General features: G+C 43.2%; 1 protein-coding gene across 1 annotated transcript; it reads right to left on the bottom strand.

Annotated features, from left to right (window-relative positions):
* Positions 1-3,886: 3,886 nt before the first annotated feature.
* On the bottom strand, positions 3,887-17,534 carry tigara (TP53 induced glycolysis regulatory phosphatase a). The gene is made up of 6 exons (XM_088006093.1): positions 17,371-17,534; positions 16,988-17,025; positions 16,733-16,854; positions 14,854-14,931; positions 14,651-14,761; positions 3,887-4,866 (listed from the first exon to the last, which is right to left on the bottom strand). The coding sequence occupies exons 1-6, from the start codon at positions 17,406-17,408 to the stop codon at positions 4,498-4,500; spliced, it is 756 nt and encodes a 251-aa protein (XP_087862219.1). The 5' UTR covers positions 17,409-17,534; the 3' UTR covers positions 3,887-4,497.
* Positions 17,535-18,921: the final 1,387 nt, after the last annotated feature.

Consider the following 18,921-nt stretch of genomic DNA (forward strand, 5'->3'; position numbering starts at 1 on the left):
CTTTTGTCCTTGAGGAGCTTCATGCTAGTAAAGAGGAGTTTGATGTGGAAACATTTCCCATAAAATCAAATGTAACCAGACTGACAGGGTGTGATGAGCTGTACGTTAATACACCCGACAACCCTCAGTCTGACTTTTATTTCTCACACCACTGTGAGAAATAAACATGACGGATTCCTGAACCTGATTAGCCGAAGGTCCATGACCTCATGTAGCCCAGTGGTAAACTGAGGTTACAGTAATTAACTGTAACCTTTAATAGTTTCTATTAAAGGTTTCTATTAAACCTTTAATAGTGTAGGAGCCATTTTTCCATTTTTTAGTTAAATCTTAGAATTTAAATTGTTTAGTTTATTATTATATTTTGTTTATTTTCTAGTTGATTTATCATTAGAATTTTTGTTTGATTTGTTGTTTAGAATAAGTTCTTTGATTAGGAATTCACTTAATTAGTTAATTTCAGGTTGGGATGTGGGTATTTCACGGTATAAATAGGTGGGTCTCTTAGGCAGCTTATTATGCAGGTGGTGGTCACAAGGTTGTTTGTCACCTCAGACTCTAGTCGTTGGTCAGAGAACAGGAATCGGACCAGAATCCTGTAACCTTTTTGCCTGAACTGTGAAATTAAACCAAAGAACTGCATTTCGACTTTTTGATCCTTTGTGCTGCGTAAACCAGAATCCAGGTGCATCAGGTGACTATTTGAGTTGGATTCACTTTTGTTTTGGTCACCTTTGAGTTTTGAGGTTTTTTTATTTATTAATTTAAGTTTTTGGACAAATAGTCACTACAAATAGAAACTATTAAATGTTTCTATTAACCTTAACAGAAAGGTTAAGATTAATAGAAATCTTACATGGTTCAAAACAAGATACAAGTATATTAAAAGTAAATTCTTGTTTACTCAGGCATACAATGACAACTAAGTGCTCAGTATCCTTCTTTCTGAAAGAAATACATCGACATTTTCCTTCACCTTAATAGTTGAATAATACAAACTAATGAGTAATGACCTTACTTGGTGAAACCGCTGTTAGAGGAGAAGTTCATTAGAAACCAGAGGATTTAGTGAGGAAAGATCAGTCAGGATCAGAGCTGGAGCTGCTGCTCTTCAGTCTGTTTCCAGCTCAGCTTCTCCATGTCGGTATTTAGCTATAAAGATGCTACGAGTCAGAGCCCAACATGCTGAAAATGGCTTTTTATGAATAGGAAGGAAACGTGTATGTATTTTCACTTTTGGATAATTTCTCTTTTATCCTCGGCTTCAGCCTGTGAACCAGGACGTCTCAGAAGTCATTGAGTTCTCCCAGTGAGACCAGCAGACTGAAGCCTGTGACCAGTGTTCCCAGTATAATAAATAAATGTTTTATTCTTTCACTTTTTGTGTATTTTTAAATATCTCAATCGGAAGTGTTAGTGTATTAATACAGTTTATGTAATGAAATAAAAATAATTTACTGAGAATTATTTTCACTCTTTGCTGTCAATAGCAGAGTTGACGTATAATAAATATTTTTTCTCTGGAAAAAAGTAAGAAAAATATGTAGTTTAATGTTTGAGTGACTGATTTATAGATCAAAAGTAATTTCTCGATAATGTATAAAAAAATAAATACAAGAAAATTATTTGTTGTCTTGAAATGTTAAATGTAGATTAAATTATGGAATTATGTAAATATATTCTTTAATAAAACACTGTAAGTGTCTGTTCATTAATGTTAATATAAAATAAGAATAATTTCTACCAAATAAAACATTGAGCTCTTTATTCAGAAATGCCCCAAGACAATTAAATAATCACATCAAAAGTTAGAAACTCTCTTTAGTCATTTCTTTGATTGCCAAATATATTAGTGTGTGAGAAAATGTGTCAGTGACAGGAATTAATTTAAAATACTTTGTAGAACGGCACTTTGTGAAGTTCGGTCCATTTACCTGTATTAGCTTACTGGCAGAGATGCCACATTCAATATGGCGGACGCTGTGACGTAACGCAGCAACGGACCGACGCGCTCCATGACCTCTGACCCCCTCCATGACCTATGACCCGCTCCATGACCAACGACCCGCTCCATGACCTTTGACCCGCTCCATGACCTTTGACCCGCTCCATGACCTTTGACCCGCTCCATGACCTTTGACCCGCTCCATGACCAACGACCCGCTCCATGACCTTTGACCCGCTCCATGACCTCTGACCCCCTCCATGACCTATGACCCGCTCCATGACCAACGACCCGCTCCATGACCTTTGACCCGCTCCATGACCTTTGACCCGCTCCATGACCAACGACCCGCTCCATGACCTTTGACCCGCTCCATGACCTATGACCCGCTCCATGACCAACGACCCGCTCCATGACCTTTGACCCGCTCCATGACCTCTGACCCCCTCCATGACCTTTGACCCGCTCCATGGGGCGTCTACGTGTCCATGTCTGTGGTCGTGAGTAGAACTGAGTTACATTTGTTCAGGATGATATACTAGCTTGGACATTGCCCTGGGTCATTGGTCATTGGACCGGGTGCCCCGGTTTCAGGGAATTGGGCCCATTAACAGTTTAGCTGTGCTGCCTTATGTGAAGAAGTAAATGTTGTTTTTTGTTTTTTCCCTAAAAGTTTTACAACTTACAGTTCAACTGGTGATTAACTGAGGATTCCTGACACCTTAGTTAATAAAGTGAAGCTGAATCATTTTGCCTGAAATTCTGTTTCTCTGGGTGATATTTGTTACCAACTAGGTTAGTGGTATTGCATACATCAGGGTGTACCCGATCGATGTCGAACCCAATCACCCACCATGTTAGTTTTCATCATAGAGCGGTTTAAGGTGCTACAGTTGTTTAGTTCTACAGCAAATACTGTGATGTAATATTTCAGAAAATGTAACAGGAGATGGAAAGAAGTGAACAGACCGAAGATAAATACTCAGTTCTGCACAGAGAGAAACTTTTCCCAGCTGATCACCGGCACCAGTTAGTAACAGGGGAATGTTTATGAAATCCCTGATTTCATGTTAAATATTTGTATTTATTGTGGAAATCGGTTTTCACTTTAACCGTAAAAGGTTTTCTTTACATTGTTTTCCAAAGAAAGCAGAAAAGCCAAATTCTGTTGATCATGATTGATCTGTAAAAGCACCGAAGGAGGTGAATAAGTTTAATAGTGAAAACTGAGGAAACCAAACCTGTGATGTTATTTGGTAAAAATAGATTCAAGCAAACAACATCTACTCTCCACAGATCTGGACCAGAGCTGTTCACAAACTCTAAGCCAACACTGACAACTTCATTTACAGCAGATGGCAGCTTTTGATGTTTCTTTGTACGGGATGATTAATATTTTACTCGATTTATCCTCTTTACTGAATTTTTCTGAACTTTTCCCACCTGACATATAAATGATGCATTTCAGGGGAAAGATCAGGAAACAAAACATTTTCTACAGATCACACTGTACACAGGACAGGCTGCACAGGTCACACACACACACACACACACACACACACACACACACACACACACACACACACACACACACACACACACACACACACACACACACACACACACTTTGGCTGCTGACTGAGCTGTTGTCACCGATTCCCAAAAAGAGCCAAAACTTTCCACTTTGTCAATATAGAAAGAAAAGTTGTTTATGCTCCATAGTTACAGTAATTACAGTTACTTACAGCAGCCAGTAAGTCACACAGTGATGGTGATGATGGTGATGATGAAGATGATGGTGAAGCTCTTCTGCATCACAATCTGTATGAACCTAAAAATAAGTTTCTGCTCGGCGACATGAAGTTTCATGTTTCAATCATTAATATATGAAACATCATAAAAACAGACTTTGTTTATTTTATATTATTTCAGAAGCTCAACTTGATTTAATGAAGCTTTTTATTAATTCTTCTTATAATATTATCATTCATGATCATTCTTACATGTGAGAGTGATTCCAATATAATTTATAATGTTTTATTTTTATCATTTTTGTTTAGAAAATAAACTTATTTACAAATTAATAGATAAAAATAGCTGGAAAAATAGTTTTGAAGCAATGAAAATATGAACCAAAACTATTTTACGTCGCAGTTTGTCTGGATTTATGAAGCATGCTAATAAAAATACATAAATAAAATAAATAATCAGCTGCAGAGTTTAATGCAGTAAATGCACAAATAAATACAGCAGACATTCATGAACAGTTACAGTTTCTGGAGATTATAAAATACTGAACCAACAGAAATCTCTCTTATTCATATTTTCAATCTGGACTTTGAGAACATATAATAAAAAAGGAAAATTCTCATGATTCAGTCAATTTATTTTCACCCATTGATTAAAAATAATGATAAAATATTTATATTTGTGTTTTATGTCCTTTTGTTGAGCCTGCTTTTGATAAAACTAAACATTGTGCCATCATCATCTCCTGTAGACAGTTTGGGTTTCCTTCACTAAAATAAATTCATTAATAAATCATGAGCAGGTTATTCGTCCTGCTCTGCCCCCCCCACTCTGTGAATGAACACACAGCGCATGCCTGACACCACGTAGCGCGCCCCCTGCCGGACCACCGTCAGGTTGAACCTGCAGATCCCTGCGTTGGGGCTCAGCGAGAACATGCGCTTCCTGTCGCAGCCTGCAGGGGCGCTGCACCGCAGCTCCTCCACAAAGTAACGCACCGCCACGCACATGTAGGCACCGTGGGAGACAACCAGCGCGTGGGCGTGGAGGGGCCCCATGCCGTTATCAGGCCCCCCCTCAGCAGAGGAGACATCAGCGCCCCCTGCAGGCCAGTGTTCTGCCCCGATCTGCTGCAGCATTTTCTCCATGAACTGCTGGACCCGCAACTTCACCTGGAGGAGCCAAAATCTGGATTATTCATCCGGTCATCAGAGGAAAATGGGGATTTTTTTCACTCATATTTTCACCCTGTTATTCATTCATTTATAAATGTCAGTTTGAAACTAAATATTTAGTACTACTTAGTGTAACCTCGATAATCGTGATCATTCAGTATGAATCAGTTCCTGCGTTGTGTGAATAAGGGCCAGGAGGCAGGATGAGGTGAAACATTGTTTAGAATATGGACTGATCAGGAATCAGGTTCATGACAGCGGGTTCAGAACCTTACCAGGAATCAACAAGCTAACAACAATTTACCGCAGCGTTAAACTCAGCGGACCTGCCTCTGGCAACGAGATGTCTGTGTTCATTATACTTACTGCCAACCTCCAGGAGGGGGTGCTGTTTCACCCATTACACATGAACCCAAACTTGGAAGTAATGACAAGTGGAATTGTATTCATTAACTATGTTACATTAGCAAGCTAAAGATTTACCTTCAAACTAAATATTTATGGAGATAATTATTCCGGCAGGGTATCTGATTACTGGTAAGGCATAGCTGTTTATTGCACGGATCTTGTTCTTGCCATTGAGCTGGCTTCTCAGGACTTGCCTTATTCGTTGGAGGTATTTGGCTGTGGCTCCTTTCCTTGTGACCTCATCGAGGTTGCCATTTGCTTGTGGTATTCCCAGGTACTTGTAGCTGTGCTCTATGTCTGCTATCGTTCCCTCTGGGAGTGAGACCCCTTCTGTGTGGACGACCTTCCCTCTCTTTGTAACCATCCGGCCACACTTCTCTAGTCTGAATGACATCCCAATGTCAGTGCTGTAGATCCTGGTGGTGTGGATCAGTGAGTCGATGTCTCGCTCGTTCTTGGCGTACAGCTTGATGTCATCCATGTAGAGGAGGTGACTGATTGTGGCCCCATTCTTAAGTCGGTATCCGTAGCCAGTCTTGTTGATGATTTGGCTGAGGGGGTTCAGGCCTATGCAGAACAGCAGTGGGGACAGAGCATCTCCTTGGTATATGCCACATTTGATGGACACTTGTGCAAGTGGTTCCACTGCTTCAAGGATGGTTTTCCACAGCCCCATCGAGTTTGCAATGAAGGCTCTTAGAGTCCTGTTGATGTTGTACATCTCTAAGCATTCAATGATCCAGGTATGTGGCATTCTGTGGCTAGGCTTTCTTGTAATCAATCCAAGCGGTGCACAGGTTGGTGTGTCGGGTTTTACAGCCTCGGGCGACTGTGTGGTCTACAAGGAGTTGGTGTTTGGCTCCTCTGCCCTTTATGCCGTTTATGTTTGTGCCGTGCTTATGTATTTATCCATGTATCCGCTTATCTTAGCCGCTATGATGCCTGATATGAGCTTCCATGTTGTAGGGAGACAGGTTATCGGCCGATCCCTTTGAGGGGTCCTTCTGGATCAGGATTGTGCGCCCTTCAGTTAACCATTCAGGGTGAGTCCCATTCTGTAGCAGCTGGTTCAGTTGAGCTGCCAGTTGCATTGCTGTTGTGGGACGCCTCCCTTTCCCATATGCCTTTCCAGTAATGTTCAGTCTCCAGCCTTGGTGGGTCTGCTCTGTCGTTAGTACCCTGCCATTGGGAGTACACTTTAGCTGGTTGGGTGGAGAAGAGCCGGTTAATCCTCCTGGCTTCATTCTCTCTCGTGTATCTTGAGTAGTAGCATTCCATCAGATCCAGGTTTTCATCTCTCCCCCATTTCCATCTTGTTCCAGTAGCCCATTTGTCATCAAGGTGCTCTGGTTCCCCAACACCTGACGCAGACCTCTGAGCCGGCATGTTATGCATATCTCTCATGGTATGAGGTAGGCAGTAGCTCAAAGGGTCTTGCCTAAGGACCCAGACTGGATAATGCAATTTGTTTTTGCCGTTTTTTTTTTTTTTTTGTGTCCTGTCCTGGATTCGAACCCGGGTCTCCTGGGTGAAAGACTGATACCTTACCTATTGAGCTCCTCCACCATTCTTAGAGACAATGAGTCTCAAAGAATCCCTCCCCATCCTCACACACATCATTCAACCAAACAGCTATTTGTAATCCATAGGGGGGCCCAGGAGAAAATGTTTGGGAACCACTGTGATACACTGACATTACTTATCTACTGTCTTTCAACCACTTTGAAAAGCTTTTCTTCGTCTCTCCAACATCTTTATTCCTCCCTCTCTTCCGTTTTCTGTTTTGTGGCCCGGAGTTTTTCCTGCTACCCATCTTTAGCTCCCTGTTGTCAGAGCACTACAATTCAAATTTAAAAGAAGAAAACGCGCCTCGGCTCGTTCTGGAAGGGAGGGCAGAGCGGCTGGCAGGAGGGGAGGGACGTCTAATCAGCGCTGTTCCTCTGTTATTGATCATTTCATTCACAAACAGCTGTTAAATGCTGACTACAAAAAACAATCCTCACATCGTTTTTGTGCCCCTATGCGTTGCATACACTGCTTACCCACTTTTTGTGCCACTGAGCACAAGCACTACAGAACCAGAACGACAGTTCATATTTCTTTTTTTTTATGAATTAGCTTATGGGACACAGCCTTATAGGACTGGGTTGATCAATCAATCAATCAATCAATCAAATTTTGTTTGTATAGCACATTTCGGCAGCAAGGCATTTCAAGTGGCTTTACATAATTAAAAAACAAAATAAGAACAGCATGTGACATTGAATAAACAGTAAGAAAGAGAAAGAGATTTTGGAAAAAGGAAAAAAAAGAAAAAGATTAAAAAAAAGATGAAAAAAAAAGGATAAAAACATACTTTTGTTACGGTATTTAAGCGCATGTCGTCGCCGGTCTCTGCTGTCCGTTTAACCCGGGTGTTATCCAGGTATTATCCAGGTATTATCCAGGCCCCGTCGCCTGACAGGACAAGGTCTCCAACCTTGCAGCACCAGGCTCCGTCCACCTGTCACGTAAATTTTTGCTCTAGGACTTCGCCGTCCTACATGGATTTTTGTGCACTATTTTTACCTGTTAGAGTCTGGAGTTTACTGGGTTTTTCTGTGCACACAATGACCCTCAGTCACTTGCCACTTTTGCATAAACAGATAAAAGTATAAACATTTAAAACATCGAAGACATCAAAACCCGCACTCCTTGTGGCTGAACACGAACCGATCGAACCTGTTGGACTTTTATCAGCTCTGTGGTCACAGAGGTTTGGAGAATCGGCCGACATCCTTAAATCTTGCCGTCTAAACCAGACTTAAGACTCACAAGCTCTACTCATCTCCTCTCGACCAAACGCTCTGACTCTGGTTGCTATGGTAACATTTACATATCCCTTCAAAATAAGATACAGATGTGCAACAGAAACCCCCCGAAACATTTTACTTTCATGAAAATTTTAACTCAAGATAATGACTAACGGAGCCCTGAGCTTGTTTCTCTGCAACCAGACGGTCCATCTGGGAGTGAAGGAGGCAATGAGACCCGAAGTGTTGCTTATATCCTCAGCCTGCTTGGTCTCTAGTGGTGAAGCAGTTTGAACCATAGACATAATATAAGGATAGACCCTCATGGACCGCTCTCGCCTATTGTCGCTGACGAGATTTAGGGCGGCCATCTTGGAGCGGTCCACCACTCCACTCAGCGTTATGTGTTTAGCAGCACAATGACGTATCAGCGCATTTAATCCATCATAACACACTTTTTTGTTACTGTAAACCATATTCAAACATCTATCAAAGCTACATTTATAAACAATTGTATTTTTTAAGTATGTTTTTAATACATAGTTCATCATATTTAAATATGCTTAGTGGCTATAACAATAGAATAGGAATGGAATATTCTGATATCGATGTATGAAGAGCATATTACAAAGCACACAGCCGTTCATAATTTATTTAATACATTATTTAGTAATATCAATACATATTTATATAACTATACAAACACTAATAAATAAAGATTAACAATGACACAAATAAATAATGATTAATAGTGAATTATATGTATTGAATACATGTTTATATATATGTATGTGTGTACATACATATATATAGATATATGTTTATGTTTTCCAGAGTTCCAGCTTCAGAGATTCAGCAGCTGATTGAGTCCAAAATCCGATGTGAGATTCATCCTGCAGTGAATCCGTCTCTCTTTATTGTAGTAATTTGTAGACCATTAATTGAGGACTCTGACAACAGCTTATCTTTAGCCGGCAGGCACTTTTACTGAAGTGTCGTTTACCGGACACCATACATATACATAACCCCCTTCTGGTACGGAACGCCCAGGGGACCATAACACACCACATCTCCCCTTCCCCAAAGTAGTGATAAAATTTTAAACAAAACATGGACTACCTAACAGCATACAGTCTGTCTAACACTTACAGATCACTGAATATACTGAATACTGAAAATTACATACATAATAACATTTGGAACAGGTTTTAAATGTTCTGCATTATTAGACATAATCTTTGAGCCATGCTGGTGCCTTCACCTCCCTCCTTGGATGAACCCTTTTTACATTCTCCCCCACCCTCACTTCTGGTGTAGCTGTCTGTTCTGTGTCCCCCACATTCTCTGTAGGGCTTTGAATGTCTGGTAAGGGTCTGAGATGTGCCTTGTTTCTCCTCACCACTTCTGAATCGGTCTCCATGACATAGGAACGAGGAGTGTCTGCTTCTCTCAGCACCGTAGCCGTCTCCTGGGTGTTTGTAATCCAGACGCGCTGACCTGCTTTTAGCTCTGGCCTGACCTCCGCTCTATGTCTTTTGTTGTAGGCCAGTGTCTGTGCCTGTTTTAGTTCTTTGTCCTTGTCTGCAAATTTCTTTTGGTTTGGCCACTGTGGTTTAAGTTGACTGGGTGAGAGTGGCAAGGGTGAGCGCAACCTTCTGCCCATCAGGAGCTCAGCCGGTGAAGGGCCTTGATTCAGCGGCGTGACCCGGTATGCCAACAGGGCCTTGTATGGGTCAGTGTTCTTCTTCAAGAGGCTTTTCACCGTTTTCACTGCCCTCTCTGCCTCCCCGTTACTCTGAGCGAAGTATGGACTACTGGTGACATGTCTGAAGTCGTAGTCTGTGGCAAAAGAGGAGAAAGAGCTAGAGGAAAACTGAGGTCCATTATCTGTTATCAGTATTTCAGGCACCCCATGTCTAGCAAAAATAGATTTCAAGCCAGTAATAATTCCTGCTGACGTAGTTATAGATGTCTTCATTATTAAATAAGAGTCATTTTCCCAGTAAAACATATCTGCCCCAATTTTCTCCCAAGGCCGCTTAGGCAGCTCTGAGGGGATCATTGGCTCTGGGTGTAGCTGTTGGTACTTAATACATGTCTCGCACTGGCCCACAACTTTTGTAATTTGGGCACTCAGGCCTAGCCACCACACAGATTGCTGAGCCCTAAGCTTGCATTTGGATATCCCCATATGTCCCTCGTGCAGTCGGGCAAGCATTTCATTTTGCAATGTCTCTGGAATGACGATACGTCGTCCTTTCATCAAAAGATCACCATTCATGTGTAACTCGCCTTGGTAAATCCAATAAGGCTTCAGCTGCTGTGACAGCTCCTCTTGTCGTGGCCAGCCTCTTTGGCACTGGCGGATCAGCTGACTGCAGATGGCGTCCTGCCGCTGATGGTCAGCTATCTGCTGGAGCTTGGACTGAGATGCAGGTAAGTTATCACGTACTGTGTTAATGAAAATCTGTACTTCCCCTTCCATCTGTGTTTCTTCTGCTGTCAGTGGACACCTTATCGGGGCCCTGGACAGTGTATCTGCTGTGATGAGGACCTTTCCAGGTACATGTACTATGTTGTATATAAATCTAAGCAGTCGCAGCCGGAATCGCTGAATCCTGGGAGGTAAGTCATCCAGTGCTTTTGTCCCTAAGAGTGCGAGGAGGGGTTTATGGTCAGTTTCTATTGTGAACTGTACTCCGATGAGGTATGAACTCAGTCTCTCACAGGCCCAGGTGACGGCTAGTGCCTCTTTTTCAACCTGGGCATACCGTTGCTCTGTTTCGGAGAGGCTTCGGGAAATGTAGGCAACTGGACGCCACTGCATATTTTCCTCTCTCTGCATTAAAACTGCCCCAAGGCCAAAAGACGAGGCGTCCGCTGACACCTTTGTCTTGGCTTGTGGTCTGTATTGAGCCAAGACTGTTGGTGATGCCAGCTCATTCTTGAGCTTGTCAAAGGCTGTCTGCTGCATATGACTCCAGGTCCAATCATTGTCTTTTACCAGCAGATCTCTGAGTGGTTTGGTAGAATCTGCAAAGTGAGGGAGGAATTTTGCAACATATGTCACCATCCCCAAAAAACGCCTAACGTCTGCTGCGTTCTGTGGGACAGGCATGCCTGTTATTGCTCTGATTTTCTCAGGGTCTGGTTCAATGCCTGCTGCACTGACTTTATGTCCTACAAACAGAACTTCCGACTGTGCAAAGGTGCATTTCTCATTTAGTGTTAGTCCTGCCTCTTGGAGTCGCGTCAGGACAGCTGTGAGCCGTTCATCATGCTCTGTTTCATTCTTTCCCGACACAAGGACATCATCTGCATGGCATATAACACCGTCAAGGCCGGCCAAGAGATGGGACATGCGCCTTTGAAAATGTTCTGGGCCTGAATTTATCCCAAAGGGTAGCACATTGAAGCAGAAACGGCCAAAGGGAGTAATGAATGTTGTTAGTTCCCTACTTTCTTGTGCTAATGGAATCTGCCAAAAGCCACTCCGTGCATCCAATTTTGTGAAATATTTTGCACCATTCAGCTGTGCTAATGACTGGTCCACGGAGGGCAAAATATGTCTTTCTCTGCACACACTTTCATTAAGCTCGGTAAGGTCGACACAAAGTCTAAGTTTGCCATTGGGTTTTGGGACTACCACTATCCCCGCACACCACTCAGTAGGCTTCTCTATCCTGGAGATGACCCCCATTTCCTCCATTCTTTTTAGTTCCTCCTTGACTTTTTCAGTTAAGGGTATTGGCACACGGCAAGGGGTTGTAAGGGCATAGGGGACAGCATCGTCTCTCAGCCGGATACGATAGTCACCTTCCAGTCTCCCTAATCCTGTAAACACCTTTGGGAATTTCTTTTTGAATTTTCTCGCCGGGTCCCCTTTCTCCTCCAGTGTGTCAATTTTTTCCATTCGCTCCACAAGACGTAATTCTGTAAGTGCCGGTAAGCCTAGCAGTGGCCTAGCCAAGCTATCAATGACAAACTCTGACTGAGTGGACTTTATATCCTTGCTTTCAAGTCTGCATTGAATCTGACCTACCACTGATAGTCTGGTATTATTTGGGCCATACAGCTTTTTGTGGGTGTGCAATAGAGGGCCGTCTCTTCTGTAGCTATACAGTCTGGTAGGAATGGCAGTCACTGCTGCCCCTGTATCTAGTTTAAAGGAAACTACTTCACCATTTAGTTTGATGTCTGAGTACCAGCCATTGCTGTCTGACTTCACCTCCCCTAAGAACAGACTGTCCTGATAGAGTCCCTCTTCCTCTGTCATCTCGTATACAGGCAGCTTAGACTTGCAGACAGCAGCAAAGTGTCCTCGTTTGTGACATTTCCTGGATTCAGCCTCTTTGGCAGGGCAGTCTTTCATATTGTGTGATGGAGCCCTCCCACATTTATAACAGGCAGACGATGTTGCATACCTGTTCGGTTTCGGTCTCTGTTGTGCACCGCCCTCTGTCTTACGTGCAAGTGAAAGCACATGCATCTCTTCACTGGGCTCCTTAATTGATACAGGGCCACTCGCACCACGCAGCCAACCCTGTTGTTGTTTCACAGTTTCACTCTGTCTGACCCGTGTTACAGCTGTAGTCAGGGTCAGTTTTGCATCCATCTGCAACTTCTCAGAGAGCGTGGCATCTCTTATGCCGACAACAATGCGATCACGGATCAGTTAATCTCTGAGAGCCCTGAATTTGCAATAATCCGCCTGTTTGTGAACCGCGGTGATAAAGCTCTCGGCCGTTTCTCCCGGTTCTTGTTTACGCATGTTAAACTTCGCCCTTTCAAAAATTATATTGTGTTCTCCAATAAAATGTTCATCAAAGCACTCTTTTACTTTTTTGTAGTTCAACTTTTCTGCAGACATTAGCTCTGACGCATTAAGGATATCCTCGGATTCATCTCCCATTGAATATATCAACGTATTCACTTGAAAAGCCTCGTCCCTTTTCTCCAGTCTTGATACGAGCCTGTACCTTTCGAACCGTCGGATCCATTTGGGCCAGTTTTGGACATCTCTGCAGTCAAACTTTTCTGGCAGGCTTAGGCGAAATCCCTCTCCAACGTTGCTAGCTGAGGAGGGTTGCTTGCTGTAGCGGAGTTAGCGCGTTCCCTCTCAGTATTGGACATCGTGAATGTAACTCAATGAGAATCTCCTTTGCGCAGTTATCTTGATGTTAGTTGTGAGTGGATGGGGAATGCAGCATAACGTTGAAGAGTCACCACTTCTGACACCATGTAGTAATTTGTAGACCATTAATTGAGGACTCTGACAACAGCTTATCTTTAGCCGGCAGGCACTTTTACTGAAGTGACGTTTACCGGACACCATACATATACATAACCCCCTTCTGGTACGGAATACCCAGAGGACCATAACACACCACATTTATAGATTTCTCCCTCTTCTTCCTCACATCGTGTCTTTAGGAAACTTTCAAAACAAAAACGGAAGATTTAGGATGTATCTTACTTTGACAGAGTGAAAGAATATAAATAATAGTCTTTACCACCTGTGTAAACTTTGCTGGTGAATGTTATAACACATAATATAAGTTTTATAACGTGTTATATTGTTTCATTTCTAATATAGGCCCTTGTGTCAGATAATCTAAGTCAATGTTAGAGAATAATTAATTGTTTTAGATGTACAGAATCTCAGTTAGCCTTCATAGCGGGGCTGAACCCGTATTACACCAAGCACTGTAGCTAATATTAGCTGGTATCTCGCCGGTGGACATAAATACAGTAAAGTAATATTCTAATCACAATATATACACAATAATATGTCCATCTTACTTGTGAAATGTTGTCTGTGGAGCCCTCACATCAATAATCCATCGACCAGAACAACAATGTCCCTCAGTGCTGAGGCATCTTCTGCTGTTTTGGTTGAGCAAAGTAGGAGGGTATACCGCTCCAAGATGGCCGCCGTATTTCCTGCGCCGGAGCGGCCAATGCGGGGTCTACTCTTATATTATGTCTATGGTTTGAAGCTTCATTGCCTCATTAGCAGCCGGTCGCCACATGTTACACAGAGCGGCTTGTAATGTTTGACTCACCTACCAGTCCGGGATAAATCCATCCTCCTGTCTCTTCTCTGGGCCTTTTCCCCTTTGCTAAGAAACTTTCCAAAGACACCTGATCTGTTTCTTAATCATTTTGCTGCTTGTGGGCTCAGTGTTGGTGCGCAAGTAACCAAGAGAATCCGGTTAAAGGATTTTCAAAATAAAAGATCCTCCAGATTCAAATAATACATAAAACATAATTTCTTGTGCGGCCCGGTACCAATTGGTCCATGGACCGGTGGTTGGGGACCACTGGTCTAAATGATCTGGAAAATGAGTTAGAAATGACGCGCGCGCGCGCGCACACACACACACACACACACACACACACACACACACACACACACACACACACACACACACACACACCGCCTTAACCTGTTTAATGGAATCCATGACGTCACAATAGACCGACCCCCCCCATCCCCTCCCGCTGTATTTGGATAAAGAACTTCTGGCTGTCTGCTGCCACCTGGTGGCCAATTGGTGAATGACTAACAGATTGCTGACCTGATCTGGAGTCTCGCCCCCCGGGGGGGTGAAACCCGGGAACGGTTCCCCCGCCGCCCTGGCCATCTCTCTGAGGTCCTCAACCCGTCCGCCTTCTGCGACCCCAAAACTCTGGGAAATTACGAGGCATTACAAAAAAAGCTTTAGCATTCTTCAACTAAACCTTTTATCTGGAGAACCTATTCCCATCACAAATCACCTACTTTCTCTTTCAGCAAAGGGTCACACACCATCTGGAGCCGCAGACAGCTGCTGTTCTGCTGCATGATCTTCTCAGCAGTCTGCAGGTCAAACCAAAGCAGACAATAACAATAATCCTGATGAAGATGATGATGATGATGATGATGATGAAGCTCCTGAAACATCATCGTCTTTTTTGGATCAGAAACATGTTGAGGTTTGAAGGTTGGTCTCCTCTGATCACAGCGCCTTCAACATGTCTGCTGTGATTCCTTCATGGCTGTGAACACTGCTACTGACTTGGTGACTTTATTTTATTTACAAGTATCAGAGTAAAGGGGCTCAACAGAAGTTTTATGCAATATATTTCAAGTGAGAATCTCTTTAAGCCCTCTTGAGTTTTATGACCGAAAATTTGGGGGAACGAATACTTCCGGAACGAACTGTACACTCAAACCTTCTCAGTGTAAACAAGCCTCCGGCCACCAGGAGGCAGCAGTGCTCAAACTAATCAACAGGCTGCCTGTTGAATCCAGCAGAAGAAGAATCCCACAGAAGTTGGCAGAGAGAAGGAAACTAGTCTGATGAAGAATTAAGGCAAGACAGAGATTTTCTTTTTGAAATACAATAATTAAGTAGAATAAAGATGAAATATTACCAGAAGGAAGCTACAAAATTACAAGAAAGAAATATTTTGTTGAGAAAATCCTTGAGCAGTTCAGTTGATGGACTCAGTCATTTTCTTAATTCGATGGTGATTAAATGTTTAAAGTTTTAGTGGTAACACTTTATTTGACTGACATGACATCTGTCATAAACATGAAGGAGTCTTTATGAATGTTTATGACTCATGAAGTGTCATTCGGTAAATAATGACACTTTTAATGCAAAGTTGCTCTAAAAGTTGCATTAAAAGTCCATTAAAATGCTTATGACAGATGTCATGTCAGTCTTATGTTCACCCCTTCAAATAAAGTGTTACCGTTTTAGTATAATACTATAATACCAAATATAACTGATCAGACCTCATTTTAACTTAGTTTTATAGGCATGGACAGATTTTATTGTCATTCAACTTTACATTTAAAAATGTACAAATTGAAAGAAATTTTGTTGCAAGGCTCCAATAATAATAAATAAATAATAAAAAGTAATAAAAGGATCAGTATAAATGACAAATTGAACTAATGTGAGTTTATCATCCTTATGGCATGAGGGATGAAGCTGTGGCTGAATCTGGTTGTTTGAAGCTGCTGAACCTTCAGAGGTAGCAGGGAGAACTGAGCCTGCTGAGGGAGGACGGGTCCTGGACAGGGTCCTGGACCGGGTCCTGGACCGGGTCAGTCCCGGTCATTCTCTCTGCTGTCCAGTCAGAGTGTTAGGTGATCCAAACAGAGATGCTGCTGGTCAGTTTGCTCTCTGCTGTCCCTCTGAGGACGGCAGGAGGAGGTTTGTTCTTCTCATCCAACATAAAAACTGCAGACGTAGCTGAGCTTTCTTCATCAGACCAGAGATTTGGAGGAACAGGTCAAAGTACCAGTAATCTGTATCCCCAGGAATTTAATGTTCTTAAAATGTGGTTCTTATAAAAATTTAAATTTATTCTGCTAATAATAAAAAACTTGTTTGACCCAGATTGTGGTAAAGTGACTGGCAGCAGAAAAGACCAGAAATATGACAAAGTCTGTGTAACCATCTGGTTTATCATGAATGAAAAACCTTAAGTTTTATTTTTAATAAATCTGATTTGATAATCAGGTAATGACAAGGTGCCAGTGGTTTATACAGATAAATAAATACTATCAGATTCTCAATAGTATTTCAACTCTGGGATGTGAAAACATGCGTGATGGGAATAACGAAGAACCAGCGCATAAAGTTCTGCTGCAGCTCGGGTCTCACCTGCTGCGCGCGCCGCATGTCGCTGCTGAACACGTTGCTGAAGCCAACGTCTCTGAGGTAAGAGCCTGCAGCCGCAGCCTGCTGCCGACCCGTCTCTGACAGGGAGGAGTCCACGGCCTGGCCTAGGAAATGGATCAGAACCAGAGGAATCAGAACCAGAGGAATCAGAACCAGAGGAATCAGAACCAGAGGAATCAGAACCAGAGGAATCAGAACCAGAGGAAATCATTAACATGCTGCAGATCTTCCTCCGACCTTGTAACAGTCCTGCCTTGTTGTACTCCGTCTCTCCGCTGCACAGAACAGAAGGTTGATGGGAATTATCATCAATCATCCATCGCCCCCCCCCCCCTCCTCTGGCTGAGTATAAAGTCAGTGTTGATTCTGCCACCTTGTGGTTAGTGTGTGCTACAGCAGTGTTCACTGGACTGACCATTAAAACCAGTATTATGAACTGGGAAGCAGTAAAAGCTGCTTCTCCATGCTAACTCGGTACCACTGACTTCTGACCTGGAGCGTTACCATGGCTACCAAACACCTGCTGCGTTGCTTCATGTGACAGCAGACATGCAACCAGCTGCAGCCGGTCCACACACACACACACACACACACACACACACACAGAGCAGGGGACCTACTGCCGAACCAGGGTGAGTCCGACCCGCAGCGCCTTCATCCTGCAGCCGCTCCGCTGCTGGGGACGGGGCGTCCTACCAGAGGACAGTCTGTCCACGTCCAGCCTCTGCGTGAACTCTGACCCCTTCAAACCGGAGCAGCGCCCGGCTGTGACGTGGGAGCAACATGACGCACGCCTTCCAAAATAAAACTCTGGAAAGTGAGGCAGACATTTAAAGATCTATTCTGGTTCTGGTGCATTTCCTAAACAATCAAACTACAAAACATTTTAAAACCTGCAGAAAGGAACAAAGAGTTCATTCCTCTAAACCAGGGGTGTCAAACTCAATTTCACCGAGGGCCACTTCAGCATATTGGCCACCCTCAACGGGCCACATTGACGGTACAAATCAGGAGTGCCCAGGTCCAGTCCTCCAGACTGCAACTTTTAGATGCATCCCTGCTAAAACACACCCAGACAAAAGGTTGACTGACCTCATTCAGTTCTGTAGAGGCTTATAATGAGTCAATGATCCAGGTGTGTTAGAGAAGGAACACATCTAAAGTTGCAGATGGTAGCTCTGGAAAACTAGACCTGGGCAACCGTAGCATAAAATGTATGAAAATACAATGTTAAAAATAAATTAAACACCTCATATTGTTAAATAACGCTTTGGAGCTTCTGGTTAGGAAGCGCATTACAAACCTTTGGTTGAAATGGTGCGTTAAATTCAAGTCTCCATTACAGACCAGAGAAAACTAAAGAGAATCTGAGGCGCAAAAAGTGGGTATGCAGCGTATGCAACGCATAGGGGCGCAGCACCAGAGGGGGCGCCAAAACCCCGTCTGGAGGGGGCGACGCGCCGATTATGTTTTCCCATACACTTCAGCGCGCCTCACGCTCCTTCACCTCTGGCACATACATAACGAGGTACATGTAGCGATCCTTACACTTCACCCTGACGTTCCATCCCTGGGTGGGGGTTGGGGGGCGCAGATTTATGTTTTCGCATCCACCTGAATAATGTGTAGTTGCGCCACTGAAGAGAATGCAACACTGTGTTAATCCATTTGAGGAGCCTGCAGTTTATCTTGAGGAAATAAATGCCATGCAGAAGTTAATTAGACTGTAACATAGCAGTTCGCTGCTCAACCACTGCGGACGAGGCTCCGCCGCTGCGAAGTAACTCATCCAGAAGATTTAACAAATGGAGCCTTGTTGGTTCACGTTACCCAGGAGAGCTGCGTTCTGGAGGAGCTGCAGACGTAACATCTGTCCGTTTCGGAGAAGCGAAACCACGCAAAAAATAAAAAATAAAACAAAAAATTCCGGAAAACGCTCACACCGGACCGCGCAGGGTAAAATACTCACACAGTTCAGTTGATCTGTTTGGATCAGACAGATCCAACTGACTGATGAATTAGCGCAGATTTTTCTGCAGATGGGAACCAGGAGGAAGTTGTTCAGACCCCAGCGGGTGAAGTGATGGTAATTTAAGTGAAGTCGCTTAGTTTAATTTATTAAAAGTTATTGGGGCCTCAGTCAGTGGTTTTTGTCACTACGGAGAAAAAAT

The sequence above is a fragment of the Poecilia mexicana genome, unplaced genomic scaffold (genome assembly GCF_051168715.1).
Source record: "Poecilia mexicana isolate PSO_F unplaced genomic scaffold, ASM5116871v1 scaffold_6, whole genome shotgun sequence".
Lineage (NCBI taxonomy): Eukaryota > Metazoa > Chordata > Actinopteri > Cyprinodontiformes > Poeciliidae > Poecilia > Poecilia mexicana.

What these genes read in the sequence shown, in the direction of transcription:
- tigara (XM_088006093.1), bottom strand. Translation starts at nt 17,408, where the DNA reads ATGAAGGCGCTGCGGGTCGGACTCACCCTGGTTCGGCA. An exon ending in ACCCTTTGCTGAAAGAGAAA is followed by an intron (nt 14,762 to 14,853) that starts GTAGGTGATTTG and finishes GTAATTTCCCAG; the next exon opens with AGTTTTGGGGTCGCAGAAGG. An exon ending in GGGGCGAGACTCCAGATCAG is followed by an intron (nt 4,867 to 14,650) that starts GTCAGCAATCTG and finishes TGGCTCCTCCAG; the next exon opens with GTGAAGTTGCGGGTCCAGCA.